The sequence below is a fragment of the Mycteria americana genome, chromosome 17, assembly GCF_035582795.1.
Source record: "Mycteria americana isolate JAX WOST 10 ecotype Jacksonville Zoo and Gardens chromosome 17, USCA_MyAme_1.0, whole genome shotgun sequence".
In the NCBI taxonomy this organism is placed as follows: domain Eukaryota; kingdom Metazoa; phylum Chordata; class Aves; order Ciconiiformes; family Ciconiidae; genus Mycteria; species Mycteria americana.
The window spans coordinates 7,169,755-7,189,526 of record NC_134381.1 but is presented as its reverse complement, the minus strand read 5'-3'; the positions used below and the strand labels follow the sequence as shown (position 1 = coordinate 7,189,526).

At 45.2% G+C, this 19,772-nt stretch overlaps 1 protein-coding gene across 3 annotated transcripts in view; it reads left to right on the top strand.

The window, feature by feature from the left end:
- Window positions 1–1,469: 1,469 nt before the first annotated feature.
- DNM1 (dynamin 1) overlaps window positions 1,470–19,772 on the top strand; it is a 72,549-nt gene continuing 54,246 nt past the window's right edge. For all 3 annotated transcript variants that reach the window (XM_075519733.1, XM_075519732.1, XM_075519730.1), the window contains exon 1: window positions 1,470–1,767. In XM_075519733.1, the coding sequence (XP_075375848.1) occupies window positions 1,607–1,767 (161 nt within the window). In that variant the 5' untranslated portion in view covers window positions 1,470–1,606. The remainder of the gene's footprint in view (window positions 1,768–19,772) is intronic.

Genomic DNA, 19,772 nt, shown 5'->3' with positions numbered 1-19,772 from the left:
GCATTGACAGCCCCCAAAACAGCCCACATATGCCCTGCAATGGTGTTACCCATACAGATGGAGCAGCTCCCTTCCATTCCTTCAGTGTTCTTACCTGCACACTGGTGATATTTTCAGAGCATTTTCCTTGGGCATCCTTCCTGGCAGAGTGAGGCAAATTCACCCCTCAGCACAGTTGTTCTCGTTTCTCTGTACGCCCAAGTAGGTATTTTTGCATGGATTACATTTGATGGACATCTGTGAAATCTTCCTTAGAATCATTATAACTAAAAAGTTCCTGTTTAAAACAAAATATACAGCTCAAAATCTGTTGCAGTTTTTTGTTATTCCTTTCCCCCACCACCCCCAGCTCTCTCTGAGCTGTGAACAAGAGTACTGGGTAGCACGAACTGAGAGGTGTTTGAAATGCAGCATTCTCCATCCTCCTGAGTCACTGCTAGCCATCGGTTTATTTTCTGAACACTTGTTTTCACTGCTATACTTTCAAATCAAATATGGCCTCACATTATATTCTTATTAAAAACCCAGCCCTTTTAAAAACCTAAAATCAAACAGTTTCCTCTTTACTGTAGACAAATTAATTTTAAAACCAAAATCTAAGTACGTAAAATGAAGTACTTATTTGTGTTTCTGTAAAACAAACATAGCAACAACATCTACTCTTCTGCAGCCATAAACAGAAATTTTGATGTGTTTTTCATCCATGTTTGAATGGAGATGAAGCAGCAGAAGCACAGTAGTGTTTTTGCAAGCCTCCAGTTCAATCATATCAAGTATTTATTGTGTTCTGGTGATTCCACAAGTGCTGTCCCGGCACAAAGCCCTCCCATACGGGTGTATCAACCACCAGGTACAGGTACTGCAACCAAACTGCATGGGTGTATTGACTGAACTGTATGGGTGTAAAGACCAAACTGTGCAGGTGTAGTAACCAAACCATATGGGTACATTGACCCAATTATACCTGTACATTGACTGCACTGCATAGATATAGTGACTGAACCCTACAGGGATAGTGACCAAGCTGTACAGGCTCACCGACAGGTATAGCGACTGAACCAGGCAGGTACACCGACTGACTGAACCATGGGGCACGCTGACTGGGCCGCACGCATACACCGGCTGGGCCACACCGGTGTGTCAAGCCGCCACACACAAGCCATGGCACCGCACAGCCCCCGAGGCCTGAGGACAGCCTGTGCTGCTCTGATTTCAGGGGGAGCGAGCTGGCCCGTACCCAGCGTCTCTGGGCGCAGACCCTGGCGCTATCCCTGGCCTCAGAGGAGGGACTGTGAGAGGGCTTTGCGGCCGGGCGTCCCCCCCTCAGCGGGCCCCCCCTCACAGCCCACCCGGACTACATCTCCCAGGATGCAGCGCGGCGTCGGCGCCCTTAAGGCCCCCTGGCGGCCACGCGCGGCTGTCTGCAGGCTCGGCGGGGCGGGCTGAGGCGAGCTGAGCCCGGGCGGGAGCGGGCGGCGTCGAGCGGGGCGGGCTGGTGCCGGTGCCCACCGGCCGGGGCGGCGAGAGCCGGGGTACCCGCCGGTGAGGGCGAGGGAAGAGGTAGTGTGAGCTCGCCTGTGCGGGGAGCCGGTGCCGCGCCGCAGCCATGGGGAACCGCGGGATGGAGGACCTCATCCCGCTGGTCAACCGGCTGCAGGACGCCTTCGCCGCCATCGGGCAGAACGCCAACCTCGACCTGCCGCAGATCGCCGTGGTGGGGGGGCAGAGCGCCGGCAAGAGCTCCGTGCTGGAGAATTTCGTCGGGAGGTACGGGGGTCCCTGGGGAGCCCCGCCGCAGGCAGAGCTGCTGCGGGGAGCACGGGCAGAGGTGCCGCATGGCCGGTGCGGTGCACGGGCAGAGCTGCTGGGTGCACGGACAAGCGCGGTGCGCGGGCATAGCGGCTGGATGCAGGGGCAGCGCAGCTCACCAGCAGAGCTGCGGGGTGCGTGTGCAGTGCGCGGGCAGCGCAGCAGCGGGGCAGCGCTGCAGGACGCCCGGGCGCTGCGGTGCAGGGGTGGGCGGAGGAGGTCTCCCCGCCTCGGAGGGGATCTCTGCAGCGGGGTCGCCGCCTTTGCCGCACCTTCGGGGCCGGTGGGAGCCCCCCCAGCCCCGCCGGGAGGTGCGTCCCGGCCGTTACATAACGGGGGGGCTGAAATGTCAGTGGGGACCGGCCCCTTCCCCTCCCCTACTCGGTGCGGGGCCGCCGGGCCGGGGTGCCCCCTCCGCGGGGCTCCGAGAGATGGATGTTGTGGCTGGGAACGGGGGGATGTGGGTGTTTAAGTTTAATCTGCTCCGTCCCCCTCCCCCAGCCCTGCTTCGCTGTCCTCCATAGCGGATGCCATGTCAGGAGCTGCGGGGAGGCTATGGGAAGGACGGGGTTATCTCTCTCCTATATGCTCAAATCCCCGGGTGCTACCATTTTGTGACAGGCAATATACTGATGCCTTCCCTTCATGTGACCTTCGCATTCATCGTCTGCAACTTGAGTAAATTGCAGACCGTGCTGCCTGGTTATCTGCTCCGGTGTAGAGACACAACACCTGGGGAGGGAGGTTGTTCCTCAGCTTGTTTCTGGCCTTGTCGAATGAATTGTATTCTGTGATATACAGGTTTTAGTTATTGTGGTATCTTTTTATTCTTAGGGGCATGCAAGTTGCTGGTGACTTGTCTTAAAAGCAGTGACTGCTGTGATACCTGGTCAGATGCTTGCGTGGGTTTTTTTTCTTTCAGCAAACTGCATTTGTGACATCCATTGGATGTCCTTCCACCACCCCCACTTTTTTTTTTTAAGCTGTTTGCTGCCGGATGGCTTATAAAGCTTTTCTACTGTTGGAAGGGTCTGCGGTGTGTATGAATTGCTTGTTTAGCTGTGAGTAGCCCAAAATTCTGGACTTGTGCAAGGGTAGCCTTGAGCAGCGAGCGCAGGGTGTGCTGTGTGTACTAGAAAGAAGGCACAGGGATTGTATCTGATGCAAAGAAAGCATGGTTGGAATAAGATTTTTTTTTTTTCCTTCACCATAGATATACATTCAGAGAGTTTGGGATCCTTTCTAGCTAACTTCCAACAGTCCATGCAGTATCCCCCAGGGATGCTGGGGATCATGCCAAGGGAAGGACATTGCAGGAACACATTTCACTAAGCCTCAGGTTGTAGACCAGGATCCACTTGTTTGTCCATAGACACAGGAAGAAAAAAATTATTCCCACCACCAAAGTGAAAAACTTGCTGTGCTGTGGCTTTCTAAGAAGAAGGGGAAAACAAGTCTCCTGAAATATGTGATCAAAACAGGTTCACCTGTTGGCTCTGCTGTTTTCATGCTTTCTAAGTACTGGCAGCCTAACCTCGTAAATCCTTTTTAGAGGATCTATGCAGTCAGTGCTGCAGTGGCGTAATATACAATGTATGGCTGGGCCAGAGGAGGGTTTGTCAAAGGACAGTGTATCGGGGCACACTGCCCCTCTCTTTTAGACCGAGCAAACAGAAGGGGATATATTAATCCTTGGTGTGTCTCCACTGGCACCAATTGAGAACTGGGGATTTTGTCTGCCTGGTGGAGAGCAAGTGAATTAAATTGTTTTCTGTCTCTTTCTGATGACCCCTGTCCCAGGAGAACTTGTGACCTCACTGTGTCCCATCAGTTGTCTCTCTAGCAGCAAGTTATAGTGCTGTGGCTTTTAGAAAATGAAATAATGAAGCGTCCCTTGAGCAGAAGCTGAGAGACCTGTCTGTAGAAAAGCATTTAGAGGAAATAATTGGAGTGGAAATGGAAAATATGTCAAAGGGAAGAGGTCTTTCTCCATTTGATACCCTTGAGTGCTGGCTAGTTTAGAGACTGGTAACATGAGACATCTTGCCACAGAATGTATGTGTATATTCTGCAAAACCCAATCCTGTTAAAATAATGTTGGGGCCCTGCTGTAATGTATAGTCTCTTTTCTTTTTGTGTGGCTATTGGAAACCATGATAAGAAGCTATGGAAATAGTATCCAGAATAATCATGGTTCCTCAATGTAATTGTGATAGGGGCTGTTTTCTTGTCTGAATAGGCATAAGAAGAAATTGTGTGTAGACCTACTGTGTACAAATACAATTATTGTGGTAGTGTGGACATGACATATGTCACTGCTCCAGCTTGATACCAGGATGGTGGTGCAGCTATTGCTCAGCAGCTGCTCACTGCACAGTGAATGTGAGTGCTGATGAGTTTCTCTCCGAGTGAATGGAAATTTGTGCGAGAACAAATGCTGATGCAATGGGTACTGACTGATGTGCTTGATGGGGACACTTCAGACGAGGGGCTGGAGGCCCTGCCAGGGCTGGTTTCCCCACTTGGTATTTGCGGGGCTCCTTTCAAATTGTCATCAAGGCATGTTCACATAGTAGGGTGGCACACTTGCCCCCACTGCCAGACCTAGCCTATGGCTATGCAGGACTTCAGTCTAGGGCTGCTGCTGGCACCTTGCAGTAGCACTGAATCCCATGCATGCTGGAAACCTGGAAACACAGAGGAGTGATGCTGACTGCAATCAATGTTTAGTTACATGTCTTACCAAACAAATATTTTTTTTCCTCCTGAGTGCGATGGCTTACTAGTTGCTGCTAATTACTCTTCCAGTGTCACTTACTCTGCTGTTAACAGATTATCCAACAGTGCAGAGCCTGTATTTATAATACCAGATGTCAGTGTGGCTGCTATGTGTGCTTTTGCTGCCGGAGACTCAGCATGGTGACTAGGATACTGGCTGATGGTGTTAAAATCACTGAAGAGACAAGAGAAGCCATGTAGAAGTCAGACAGGTGTCACATCTCTTTGTAGACTGGTTTATCCTGGGCCCCAGAACTGGAGGGAAGGTTCATCAGGTCAGCACCAGGCATTTCCTATTGGTGTGGTTATAGACTTGTAGGATAATTTGGGTTGGAAGGGACCTCAGGGGTCATTTAGTCCATTCTTATGGTGTTGCTACTTCCCTGTTGCCACCTTTCTTGAATTAGAAGGTCATAGAGCAGGCACCAGAACCAGCAGAATTGGTTTGATAAAAAGAACAAAGCATGCGGTGTGTGCTAATTTGACTTGAGAGAGCCCAAAGGACCAAGAAGGTGTGATGTACAAGACAGCCCACCAAGCTGTTTGTAAAGTCATCCATGTTCATGCCACTCTTACATTTATTATTTTCACATGGCAAAATAAGTGTGTTTTTTTTTAAATCCTAAGATCTTGGAGCACTGTTACCCAAATCTTTGGATTTGTGGGAGTATTACTGTTATCTCTGCCTTAAAAACAGGAAAAACCAAAAGCACTGGGCTGTGTTCAGATGGCTGTGTAAATGTCTGTGCCTTGTGTTCTTGTCTGATCCAAGGCAGCATGCTGCTCAGCCCTGCTAGGACAGCTGCATTGCTGTTCATGGAGAAAACAAGGCACCTCTGGCTTCTGGAGAACAGATGGTTTAAGGGGGCTGCTGAGGAGGCAATGACGAAGGACTGGGAACAGTAGGTGGAAGGACTTGAATGGAGGTGAAACTGTCTTGTTCATGATCAAGGGAGCTAAGCAGTGCCAAAGTTGTGGGAAGTGAATCAGTGTTTACTTGACCCTGGACTTGAGCATTACCCCAAAAGCATCCTCTCTTGGGAGCTTTTATGTCCCAAACCAAATAGGGGCACTTAGCAGTCTGTCACCAGGCTCTGATGGTATATGCTGAATTATCTGATGTTTGTATGTTGCTTAGAAGGAAACTGGAGGCAGGCATGGACCTAAACTCAATTGTGTTGGGCTAACCTTGCCTCCCCTAGCAAACCAAAACTTCAGCATGGATAAAAGAGTAGGGGAAATGCAGCATTGCAATGCTTGTGGCAGTGGTAAGGATAAGTACCTATTGAGCTTGGTACTTGTGCTACAGTAATTACCTTGACAAAAGGTAATCTGGGGGTGTTGGTTGACAGCTGCCTGAATGTGGGCCAGCAGTGTGCCCAGGTGGCCAAGAAAGCCAATGGCATCCTGGCTTGTATCAAAAATAGCGTGGCCAGCAGGACTAGGGAAGTGATCGTCCCCCTGAACTCGGCACTGGTGAGGCCGCACTTTGAATACTGTGTTCAGTTTTGGGCCCCTCACTACAAGAGGGACATTGAGGGGCTGGAGCGTGTCCAGAGAAGGGCAACGAAGCTGGGGAAGGGTCTGGAGCACAGGGCTGATGGGGAGCAGCTGAGCAAACTGGGGCTGTTTAGCCTGGAGAAAAGGAAGCTGAGGGGAGACCTTATTGCTCTCTACAACTGCCTGAAAGGAGGGTGTAGAGAGGTGGGGTCGGTCTCTTCTCCCAGGTAACAAGTGATAGGACAAGAGGAAATGGCCTCAAGTTGTGCCAGGGGAGGTTTAGACTGGATATTAGGAAATGTTACTTCACTGAAAGGGTTGTCCAGCATTGGAACAGGCTGCCCAGGGAAGTGGTTGAGTTGCTGGAGGTATTTGAAAGATGTTTGGATGAGGTGCTTAGGGACATGGTATAGTGGTGGTCTTGGTAGTGTTAGGTTTACGGTTGGACTTGATGATCTTAAAGGTCTTTTCCAACCTATACGATTATGTGATTCTGTGAAAACCAGGCAAGGGCCAGGCAGCATGTGCTGCAACTGTGTCTTTGCCTTGCGATGTCACATACTGAAAATGCAAAGCTAGATCTTGAAGCCAGAGGATTTAGTTTGGCTTCAGGTATAACTTTGAGGAGCAACTTAGTATCTTCATATCTCAACCTTCCCCAGCCATTTAGAGGTAACTACTTATACCCTCAAGGTATGATGAGAATACATACTTTGCTTTGTTATGGAAAGCTTTTCCAGCAAAATACCTTCAGCAGTATTTAGCAACTATCTAGAAGTGAAAGATCCTATAGGGGTTCATACAGAGATGCATATACTTGGCCTGTTCCGATACTGCAGGAAAACTGTTTTGTCAATGATCTTTGTGCTTTCAAGTTGCTCAGGCTTCTGCTGTAGTACATGCTTTGTGAGCTTGAGTGCTATGAAGAGAACTGAGGGTTTAAATCTTCCTAAAACTATAGCTATGTTATGTATAGATTGAGGATATCTGCTGTACTGGGTAATGCTGAGCATCAATGCAGTACTTTAGTGGCAGATTTAAATTTAAACAAGAAGATACACTCACTAACTTGGTCTGCTCTGGCCACAAAAGGGGTTCTTAAATATGATTTTTTTTTTTTGTTCTGCTTTGAGATACGTTCACATGCCCAGAGTGCTGGTAGAGAGAGTAATTGCAAGTCACAGACCCTTAATTGTTTTATGATAAATACATCTGTGAGCTGACCAAATGCTCTTGTGTATTTGCAGGTTAAAGACATAGGCATTGCTTGGGAATTGACTTATTTAGGGTTGCAGAGGATGGTGCAAGAGCCAGGAGTAGGATTCTGCTGTTGAGAGATAAATCATGGTCAAATAATAGTCTTTCAAATGGCAGCAAGCCTTTGGTCTTCAGTGAAGAAAATACCTATTTTCATCTCAGATTAATTGGGGACGGAAGAAAATATGGAGCACTGGGGGGAAATGAATAACGTGTTACAGCAGACCACAAGATAAAATAATTTAACGTAAGAGAGATCTATACAGCTCTGAGCAAACACTTGTGGGAGGAGGAACATTAGAAAGAGACACATAATTAAGTTAAAACATAACATAATATGGATGGCTGTAAGGGGGAAAAAAAAGGCATGAATCTCTATGTTTGTAGATGCAGCAGCAGTGTCTGCCTGTATTTGTCCTCTGACTACTTGCTTTAATATTATAGGGGTTGGCTCAAATAAACACAAGTCTAACATCTTTTCTACTTCCTGTAGCAGTTAGATGTTCTCTGCAGATCTCACTGACTGTATTCTTCAGCTTAACTTTTTAGTGATGATCTCCTACTTCTGGTAACTGCCCACTAGCCTTATATTCACTAGGAAAAGAGATCCTTATGGCATGTCTCAGATCATATCAGAATTTACCCAGGGAAAGGAAACCAGCTGTATCTCCAGTTTGGAAGCTGATGCTCAGTATTGTGCAAGTTGGGGCTTGCCTGGACCTACTGTCGTGTGAAAACGACAGGTTGCCTTGTCATTGCTGGAATTCATCACCTGATAGCTGGCGGATCAGGAGGATGCCTTCTTTGCTAGTGTGGACTCTTCCTTGTTACCATGATAATCCTCATGTTGGGAATCTTAGAGCATCCTGAGCTTCGATTAATCCTTACTGGACTTTGAGATAGGTAAGTGTTGTGGGTTTTCTGTATGTTTTCTCTATAAACAGTATGCTGCGATACAGGGCTGTAAAGAGTCTGCAAAACCAGTGGGAGAAAAGTCAGGAGTTCCCAAAAGCATTCCCCTATGCTAGAACTGTCAGCTGTTACTGGTTTTCAAAACTCCACATGCTTATAACTTTTCACACAGTCAAAAAAAAAAAAAAGGCAAAGACAAACTTCTATTTTTAAAGGCTACTGATTGTTTTCAGAAGCCATAGTTCAATAACTAGCTGGGGATGCCAAGTCCTTGAACCTGACTTCTCCAGATGCTCTGAGCAGGCAGAACTCTGCTAGACTTAAATAGAAGGTGTGGGAGTCTGTCTGCAGCACCTCCTATCTGAGGCAGCTTCTGAAAATGTTATTCTAAGGCAGGAAGCTAATCCTCTTCCTGATCTGGTGAATTACTGAATATCCCTACTTTGTACTTAACTTCAAGTTTGAGCCTGTCTGTACAAGTGTGAGTAAAAATTCTTCTGAGTAAGGATTTCTTAGCATGTTTAAGATGAACCTCTTTGAGGAGAAATGGAAGAAGTTGACAACTTAGCATAAGTTAATCAAGAAAACAGTTCTTGCTGTGTTCTAGCTATTGGGGTGAAACTTATTATGATGCCTTGAGCAGTGAATTTATTAGACAAGAGCAAAACCCATGTGTGCTCCACCCATGTGAGCCAATACTCAGATTTTCTGTTTCAGGCAAGTGCATTTGAGTGGCAAAGCTGGAAGATTTGCTGAAGGGGTGGCAGGCAGTCACCTAGAAGCGTATGGTGTTCAGCCTGTATGCCCAGTATAAAAATGGTTTTGAGGTGGCATCTGTGAAAGGAAATTTACTGGTAATATGCAGGATAAACCTACTTCCTTGATGTGCCACTAAAAAAAACACCCAGAAAATTTTGGGTGTATACTTTCCTTCTTGGACTCACAGATCTGTAACCATATGAGTCAGAGTACTGCTAGTTGGGAGGAGAGCTAAAACTAAATCGGGTCCAAAAAAAAAAGGAAATCTAGTCATGCATGGTGGGAAAATAGCTCACTAGCGGGACAGTTTCTCATTCCCCTTGAAATTTTCTTTTCCTGATCTCAGACCTGGTTTTGCACATCCTGATAGAGAGTGAAAGCTCAAGGTAAAGGAATATGGTCTCTGATAACAGGCAGACAGGCATATTCAGCCTTGAGATAGAGTTCTGTTCTGAGCTCTGAAACTAAATTCTTGTGTGACTAATTTTTTAAACCTTTTTCTCCATCTGTAGAAGACAGGCTGTTGGTCTGTCACGTATATCATTAATGGACACTTGAAATAATGCTGGAAGAGGTTAACCATAAAGTAGGAAACTTTTTCCTAACAGTAAATTAAAACTCTGCAAGAGTGGTACAGCAATGTCTGCCTGAGCCCTTTAAGACCTGCCTTCTCTCCAGAAGTGGTGTGTCAAGAGCTTTAGGTGTTCATGCAGCCTCGTTTGCCCAATGTTGCTGGTTACTTAGGTCTGCTCTGCAGAGAGGTTGGGACTGATGCAGCCATCTTTGGCTGCTGGCATAGATCAGATACTGGATTTGAGGAGCCAGGGTATTCTTGGAAAGCACTGGGAGATGAGAGGCTGCACTAGATGAGCGGGTAGCACTTAAATTTTTGAGTATAGTCTTTCAGAGCAGGGATGGGGGTAGCGCAGCCCTGTAGAGGGATGAGCCCAGTGTTTTGTTGCTAGTGACTTTAAACACTCACATGGTCTGGTCAGACTGCAAGCAGGACTGGTTCTGAAAAGCTCCAAAAAGCTATTTATTTACATTTATCTGTGATCTTTGTAAAGCATTCATCATACTTATTTTTGAGTAGTTTGATGGAGTTTAGCCATGAGAATTGGTTGTCTTGCTCAGGACTACTATAAATATTGGGGTGGCTATGAAGGGAAGACTGAGTCAACATTTCAGTGTTTACTGAGGAGCAGGCAAGAGTATGCATCAAAACATTGTGACTGGCAACTGAGAGCACAATTTAATGCTAGATATTTAAACAATAATTCCAGGTGACTTGTTGATACTTTGTACTTATATCCAGCTTTTTTTGTTTTCAAAGTCCTATTAGTGAATACTTTAATAATAATTGAATGTAAAGTGGCTCAGTAATTTTCTTAAGCTATCTCATATAGATGGGCAGACAGGACAATTAAGTTGCTGATGGTTGCTTCCTGTGTGACCTTCAAGCTTGTCGCAGCTCCTAGGCTGGTGCTGACTATAATAGATAACTGCTTTTTTTTCCTTCAAGACACAGTACAGGGAGAATGAGCCCTGAGTCTGAAATCTAACAGTGACTCTGATTGTTCTCTGCCATGTTAGATGCTCTGAAAGCTTTGGCAGACCCAGCCATGACCAAATGGAAGTGAGATGGTGTTTCAGTTCCTGGTCAGTAGCTTCTTGCAGTTCAGCATAACATGCTTTTGGAAGCATCTTGGAAGCAGATGTTATGCAAGCTCCTCAAGCTGTGTCTGGCTGACTGGAAGCAAACTTGCCAACTTCTGCCACTTTTCTTCAAGTCTTGTGACTTGTGTGGCTTCTCTTACAGCCCTGGACACAGCAATTAAGCTAACAGAAGAGCAGTGTAGCTTTTGTATTGAAAACCTCAATTTCTAACATGGATGTTTGAAGGTACTTTTTTTTTTCTTTAAAAGATGCTGTTTCCCTAAGTGCTCCTGGAGACAAGTATAAAGAATCCCAAAACTTCTAAGACCTGCATTGTCAACTCTTCCCTTCCTAAAAATCCCAGTTTAGTCCCAAAATTATAAGCTCTGCTAAAATACTTGTGTTGCAGTCACAATGAACAATAAATTATACAAAATGAGGTTTGGAATAAACCCAGTTCCTCACTTGTGATTGAAATGGGAATTGAACTTGAGTCTCTGGGGGTGAAAGTATTATTTTAATAATGTATTGCCTCAGCAGTCCCCTTTAATACTCCCTTTCCTGTTTCTTATGGCTTTAGGTTGCATTGTTGCAGCTGTGTTGAAGGGTTTAGAGTTAATGCTACTGTAACAAACATGAGAATTGCTGGGATCCTGTCTGACTATGCTAGGACTGTCATTTTGTGGCTGTGAAACAGTCTTGATGCAAGAGTGGCCAGTTTAGTATATGGGATGCCTGAGAGAGGACATAGCTGATATTAAACTGATACTGCTGTGGATTTTGGCTGAAGAGCCAGGCAGTGTTGCTGTAATGCTGTAAAAAAGCTAAGCATAAACTGCAGCCGTATTTCAGAGTAGTTTTTCAGCTGCATTTAGACCCTTTCTCAAAGCATCAATAGGCAGAAGTCTACAGAGATGCTGAGTAGTTGGTTCTCAACATCTGCAAATGTTGTTACAGCAGAGCTAACTTACCCTGGAGAGCACTAGGAAAAACTATTTTTGCCTTTTTTTTTTAAGAAAGGAGATCCAGGGATGGGGGAGGCTGTGCTGAATTCCTTAGAACAAGGAAAGAGGTACCTAAAGGCAAAAATCTTGAAGTCTTTGTTCAATTCCTCCTCTTTGCCTTCCTGCCACTCCTGCATGTGTAAAAGGCAGAGTAAGTTATGTAGGAAGTGGCTCAGGGCTCTGACAACAAATTAACAGGCTGTTTCAGCTAGAGCTCTTCCTCATCGAAGTAATTATAAACCTCTACAAACAGGGGCTTATAATGAAAATAACTGCCCATTTGCCACCTGCCTGCCAGCACAGGAACAATTCTCTGTCAGCAGGGGAATACACCTGATGACCTCTTAGTTCAGAATTAAGCCAGTAAAAAACAAAGCTCTAACCCTCACAGTTTTTATGCTGATATTTAGCTCCACTGACTTGCTTATGATTTACTCTGAACTTACACTGCTCTGGGTCAGGATGAGGCCCCTTGATTCTAATACATGTTAGGTTTTTTCTCTTTCTGTCTGCTGTGATCTCTTGAGTAATCTCTGGCTATTTCTTAAGCTGATTGTGCTTTTACTTTTAATAGAAGCTCCTCTATGAATAGCTGAGAATTGCCTGAGCATGGTGGTGGCCTTGAGAGGAGATCTGTCGCAGTGGGGTTATAGCTAGAGGTAAGGAGGAGATTGGTACATACCAAAATGTAGAATACCCTCGGGGATTGGTGCATGACATGTCACACTGCAGAGCTGATGCTGCAGCTCCGGTGCTGAAACTCAGGTCACCTCTTCTACATCGGTGCAGCTCTCAGCAGAGATCCCAGCAATATACTTCTTCCCTCTGGGCTGTGCTACTTTGATTTGATGTTCCTGTTCCTAGGCATTACTCTCTGGTTATGCTTATTCATACAAGATGTGTTTGTTATGCCAGGCCTGTAAACTACCTGGCACCCCAAACTCATCTTAGAGAAAGAGGTCCACTTCCTGAATGAATTTGTATAGACTATTGAAAGAATGATATTTAAAGAATACTTACTACAGAATTACAAGTGAGGCACTGCATTAGCACTTGATATTTTGCCATCTTCTGTTTGGACAAAGTTGAATTCAAACTGGACACCTGGACAGGCAAAAGCAAATGTTATTAGAAATCAGTGTATTGGTTTGAAGGGGTGGGGGGAAGATACCAGGGGAAGGAATTTAGATAAACCCTTTACTTGTGGAAAGTAGGGAAAGGAATGGAAGACCAGAAGACTCTGGTCTGGTTGTCCAGGTCACTATGCCAAATTTTGCTATAGATTCAGAGTGCCCATTAACAGGCAACACCAATTTTGACCCTCCTCTGCTTTTTTGAATTTAAGCCCTAAAAGTTTTCCACGAAGACTTGAACTTGTTTAGAAATTCCATGGATGTGTATCTGTATATAAACCTGCCTTTTTGTCACCTCCTATGGTCACTGCCCAGACTTGACCAGAGAAGAATGTTCCCTGGGACATGAGAAGTGCTGTCCCACTGGTTGGTCAGAAGGACTCTGGCAGACACATTGGAACCAGCCAGGAGGGCAAAAGCTTGTATCTTCTGGGACTATTGATCCAACTTTCATTCTAATATAGCCTGAAATGGAGATGTCCTGTGTGGTTTTTGAAGTAGAGTTTAATGCCTCTGGCTCTGCTCTGCACTAGAGGAGTTAGCAGTCAGTCTGCTGGTTTTTCTTCAAGGGCTTAAGAAGCAGTGCCTCTGCACCATGTTTCCAGCCAGGGTGATCCTAATTATATCTGAAACTGCAGAGGTGCTGTGCATAGCAAGGAGCTTGGCACTGTTCCCGCATACTTCTCCAGGCAGAGCAGAGATATAAATTGGCATCTTAAATTCCCTCTGCAGGACAACCATACACCTTGGACAGTTTGATCAGGATGCCCAAGTGTGGCATAACTCTGTTACCCCACAGAACTCTGTCCTTCCTGCCTGGCCTGTTGGAAGGGAAGCAGCCTACCTCCCCATCCACAACGCACTCTGCCTCTTACTGCTGACCCAAGATAAATTATCAGGGTACATGCATTCAATTTTATAAACCCATCACCCATGTCTGGCCATTAATAGCACATCGTGGCTTGAGGTGCCATCTCCTTTCCTCATACAGCTTCTGTTTGGGTTTGTATTAGTGGGCTCAAAGTGATTTTTGCCTTTTCCAATGAACTCTTCCAGTTGTCTGTACCCTTTATGGCATTCAGGCTCTGGGGAGACTGTCTCCTTTTCTAGCACATAGTGCTGTCTGGGAGTGGAGGAAGTGTCATACTGCAGTGAATAAATGTGCCTTGAGCTATGTTTGTTCTTCTCTTAGGTCTTGCAGCAAATACCAGGACTCCAGAGGTGGTGGAGTTTTGACAAGAAATGCAAGATGATACTTACCATGAGTGTTTGGTGTCTTTGAGTCTGCTGTTGTACCTGGTTTCCTCCTCTGAAGGATACAAGGGAAGAAAGGGGGATAAACCCCTTTTTATCCTGAGTCTCCATGTGACAAATAGCTTGAATATTAGTTACTGCTGCACAGTCTAGTGGTGTCCATGAACACAGGAGAGCCTTTACTGTTGGACAGCCTTTAGTCTAGATTCAGGTGCAGCCTTACTCCAGACAGCTAGGACAGATTAAGACACTGCTGGTGGGCAATAGCAAGGTCAGCCTGTTGTTCATCAGTCTTAGCATGCATTAATCCTAGTGTGTTATTGTGGCTGTGCTTTCCCATCAGTTGTTCCTGTCCCAGAGTTTTAGTGTACAGCTTGTCCTTTTGTTTTCTCCCAGCTCAAGTAGCAGGTGCTGTACAGGTCATGTTTTTCAGGGCTGCAACCCTTCTGTTATGGCAAAGCCAAGATTTATCAGTAGATTTGTTTGTGCCAAAGCAGAGCGGTGTTACTGCAATATTATGACAGATCAGTGCGGCTTGAGAAAGAGACAAGCAAAGATGCTGGGTCATGGGTTTACTTTTATGGCCATAAAAAACTGTTTCTTCACTACTGTCATCAGGACTGGACTAATTTGATGCTCTAGGGTGGTGTTGATGCCTGGTATTGTCCTCTTGGAGACTGTCTGGAAGTTGCAGGGAGATTCTGGAGATGAAATCCATATGACACTTTTTTGCCAGGGTATATATGCTTTGGAGGGAGCGAAAGGAAAACTTGCTTTCATGCTATGATGGTGAAAATTCAGCAAGACAGACAGAAAGGTCTGGTTTACAGCTTCTGGGGTGGAGAATACATCATGTTAGTGCAATATTTCTTATACCTGTGACTCTGGAGGCCTTTGGACCCAGCCAGTGCTGTGGTTGCTTTTCCCTGGAATCCTGGTATTGCTACCCAGATCTGGTGTTATGTTTGTTTTTTTAAATGAGTGAAACCAGCCTTATTTTCTTTCTCCTGGGAATGTAATTCTTGAAATCAAAGCTGCATTTTTCACAAATCTGTAATCCTTACTGCCACATCCATTCAGGATACACCTGCTTATTCCCTTGAGTTCCTGATATTGTCACGTAGAATCAGTGCTGTCTTATTCTTTACCTTCAATATCCCAAGGCAGCAAGCAAGATCCAGGACTTCATATTCTATTACCCAAAAGATCCCAGAGGAAGCTGCACAGCAGCAGTGCTACAATTTTCTACTCTCTCAAGACTCTCTTCTTCCCCAGTGCTGCAGCCTAGAGTCAATGCGGCATTTTCTATAATGGGCAGTGACTTTTTGAGATCAGGCAATGCACTGTAGGCTGTACCACTCTCTAATAATCCTCCACAGTAAAATGCAGAGTTCCAAACAAGAAAATCCCTTTACAGTTTTTACCTGCAAAAATACAAAGAGGAAATTCACTCACAAGTGCACTTGAGGTGTTGGAGTGCCCTGTTTTCCTTTCCCGTCTGTGTTCTACATCCTCACGTATTCTGGGCTAACCCATCTGCAGGAAGATAGCAGGGAGGGATCTGGCAGATAAGTCAACCCTCAAAATGGAGGAGGGGAAGGATATTCCTGATTAATTCTCCCACAGCAGAAATGAACTGAAGCAAATGACATCTCGGGTGAGATGGTCAGGTTTGTATGCCAGGAGTACCTCTTGTTTCTCCTGCAATCTCTTGACCTATAGCTGTAGACACTTGCTTAAAATCTCTCAGCCTCAGCAGCTTGGGGCTGATGCACAGCAGTGAGGGATGCAGGAACTGTGTGGACATCAAACTGATTTGTTTCTATGGAAACAAGTAATTTCACCATGTTGTAGGGAAGTAGGAGGGGAATTATCCCCCTGGGCTTGGTTCTGGCTCTCAGATTGGATTGGTTGCTACACTGCAATTGTAGAGTGGCAGCCCAGGAAGGGATTATCTATCTAGTCAGTGATCACAACTAGGGAGAGAAGCACATGGATCCAATCTGCTCCCATTGCAGGCTTCCTCCGCAGGGGTGACACAAGGCACTATTGTTGTGTGCCAGGATTCCCAGGGTCACAGCCCCTCCATGGCACTTAAAAGCAAAGAATTTAACCTTGGTCACTCATAGCCAGAAAGGAGGCCTGCATTACAGTACAGGCAGCTGTGACTGTGTATCCTGCCCAGACTTTTCAATTAGGATGGCTAAGGTGATGAACTGTGCTCATACTTTAGCACACTTTCTTCTAGGCAAGAGCTGAGAACTATTTGTGGTGTCTGCAAGGACTGGGGGAAGCTGAGATCTTTCAGACATGCTTCAGGTGTTGCTTGCTGATGAAATTGTGTGTCCTGTTATATTTGGTCAGAAAGTCCCAGCACCTGAAGTCCTGTGACTGGGGGTGATGATTTTAAAATGTTTTTTTCTAAAAAGAAAGTGAATCTTGTGATACCAGAGAAGGAATCAAAGCATGAATATAAACCTTGATCAACAGGTTCAAATAAGAACAGTACTGACTAAAACTCATATATTCCTAGTGGTCTGTAGTACTGAGTCTGTTTTGAATGGACCCTGTGCTCTTGTGCAAGGTTCTAGGGCTGATCCTTCAAAAGACGCTGACCAACACCTCTCTATTTCAGGCTCTCATGTCCTAAAGGTACTTGCCCATCTAGGCCCCACCTATGACTCTGAGAGGGAAAGCTTAGATTTCTAGATATGAGGAAAACAGACCATGGAAAACTGGCAAAAATGGTAATGCCTGTGTGTGCCTGAGCCTCTTCCCAAGGTATCCCCTTGTCTGTTCTCGTCTTCCTCTCCTACAAATGTAGCGCAGGAGCTGTGTAAACTTATCTAATGGAGAGAAATTCCATTTGCTTGGTTTCTGTCTCCCCTCACTGTATAGAGGGACTTCAGTACATGTTACATAAACTGAATTAGGGATGGAGTACAGCTCTATCAGAAATTCTTGCTTTATGCTTTGTAACACAGCCAGTGAGTTGACTGGATGTGGTAACCCTTGGTTATGAGTTTGCAGGGGTGCATCAGAAGAATGTAGCGACATCTCTGCCTTACTTTCAGGTCATCTAAAAATATATATAGTGCACCTCGAAAGTCAGGCCGAATTCTGCTGTAAGGTCTACCAAGCATAAAGTCAGGGTATACTGGCTTCCTCGGAATTACTGTAGACATACAGCAGCAGAAATCCCTGGAGGGGGCAAACTCTTGGCTGTGCCAGTTCACTCTGTGGGCTGGCAGGCCCCCAGGCTGTTGAATAAAAGTGTAATACCTAAAGTGTAAGAACACTTCTGACCTCCTTGGATGTCTCTTGCCCTGTGGAAGCAGTACAGCCATGAAGCTCTGTAGTTCTGCATCAGATTAACTTTGCACAGAGGCTCTGGTGCACAGCCATGACTTGGCATAATGCATACAGCTGTCTTCCAGATTTTGGTGTACCCTGAAGCAAGTGGAGTGTGAAACAAAAATCAGCCCAAAGGATTCAAATAAAAATAAACAATAGAAAAACTTTTTACTGTATCCCACTGCTTCGAGACCTGCACAGAGGTATGTGTGGGAGAAGGGCTGAGTGAGATACAGGGAAGAGAGATGTGGAAAGGGTGGATAAGAAAGGCAATGACTCTTGGGAACCAGAGTGTGCAGTCAGAGATAAGCCAGAAAAGCAGAATTTAGTGCACTCTGGAAGAGATTTAGTGTGCTCTGGGCGGGGGGGTAGGGGAGAGAGCTGTTCCTAAGCAAGTGTTCATGTAAAAATTGCTGTGCACTTTCCTTTTTGCTTTAGCAGTGTTTATAAAGGGGCTGTAGGCTGAAGTCTGAACATGGCCACTGCAGCTGAAATATCAGTGATGAGAGAACATTGCACAGGGCCTATCCCCTCTCTAGTTGTCTGAGCCCTCTCAGCCCACACTTGACTCAACATATGTGTTCTGAATGGGGGAAACACATTGATTAATAATTTTGATGTTCAAGGCATGGGGGTCCTCCCAGAGACCAACAAGAGCACATAAATATGACAATACATTTCAGTAACAAAAGGCTGTATCCTCTTCTGTAGGGAAGAGAAGATCTATACTCTACCAAAAATTACCAAGAAGGTGACAGAGGGGACAGTACTGGAGACTGTCACCTCTGTATCTAGATCAGTGACCAAGTAATTGTGCTGTGTCCCATGATGAGAAGACAAGTCCTATGGCTGAGATGGAAGCTCATTCAGCTGCTGTCTCTCCATGGCACATCTTTTAGTCCCAAATGTCAGTGAAACAAACGCCATCATTATGCTTGTTCACAAGGAACTGGATTTGACTCACCAAACTTACTGTATGTAGGCTTTCAAACAGCCAGCCATGCAGTTTTCTATGGAGGTGGATTCCCTTGGAGGGGGCAGTCTCCTGAAAGGTTTCCTGTCTTTTTTGGCAAAGCCTGTGATGTGGGGTCATTATGGCTTTTGAAATGCTGCCTTTTGCAGTAAATGTAGGTTCCTTATGTGGCTTTATTTACTTCGTATGTTAACTCTGTGAATACACTACTTTTTTCTTACTTTGCATAAAGTGAGAGCACAGCATGGGAAAAAGATGCAGGAGAGCTCCAGAACACTAGGCATCCTGTGTTATAAAAGGGGCAGAGGAAACAAAACAAAGGTGATTCTTGTGGTGGGAATCATAACGTCAGGTTTGGAGCAGGATGTGTGTGTGAACATGTAATACAACCTATTTATACGCTTATTTTTTTTTTTCTTACAGTGAATTAGCATAGTTGCTGTCCTTTCATGTTTGAAGACCACAGTGCTTCAGTCTCTATGTAAAACCTTAATAAAGGCATCTCAGACAGAATACCCCTCACACTTGCTGGGGGCCTGTGCTGGTATCAACTGCAATGCTGTGCAAAGGAATAGAAGAACTCAAGGCAGACAAGGGAATAAGAGAAGGTGCAAACTTCAGAAGTTACTTTCTAGTTCATTATCTATCCCCTCTGACTCTTGTTTGCAAATTATCCAGTAGTATGCTATAAATGGGTCCAGCTTATACGAGCATTTGTACTTTGCACTGCTTGGGGAGCACCTGTGAAGTTTGTAAGGCAGTCTCCGGGAACTCAGCTTAAGTACAGCAAACTCCCAAACTTGAAAAGAGGTCTGCTGGCCCTTGTTGGCTGCTGATCTGGAGAGCTGGAGAAATGGCTAGGTGTTGGAGATGCTGTTCGAGTGCCAGAACTACTTAAAGCAATTGTAAGTGTTCCAAGTCAGCATAATAGTGTTAACCTCCCTTTGCCCTACTGTAAATAGGAACCCAAGGTACAAGGCAGTGGGAAGCCTTCTCTTTAATTTTTTTGTTTCTGCTAACATGTATATTATGATGACACTCATGAACTATTGCCTGTCTTTATTTTTCACAATTGTATTCTTGAATAATGAATCATTGTGCACAATAATATTGCCAGTATGCTGGAATGTGGTATACTTACAATAGATCTTTATTTCTATATGTATCCATTGTGTGACCAGTACCAATTACACACTGAGACATGATGTTATATCAAGTGCTTGTGAAATTGCTCTCTTTTACAGTGGGTCAAGGCTAGGTGCACTGTTGCGCTGTGGAGATTGGCAGATAAATAACACACATCCATTGGCTTAAACTTCTCTGAGTCTAAAAGTGCTAACCTTAATGGAAAAAAATGTGGCTACCTAGGAATGAGACTTACCA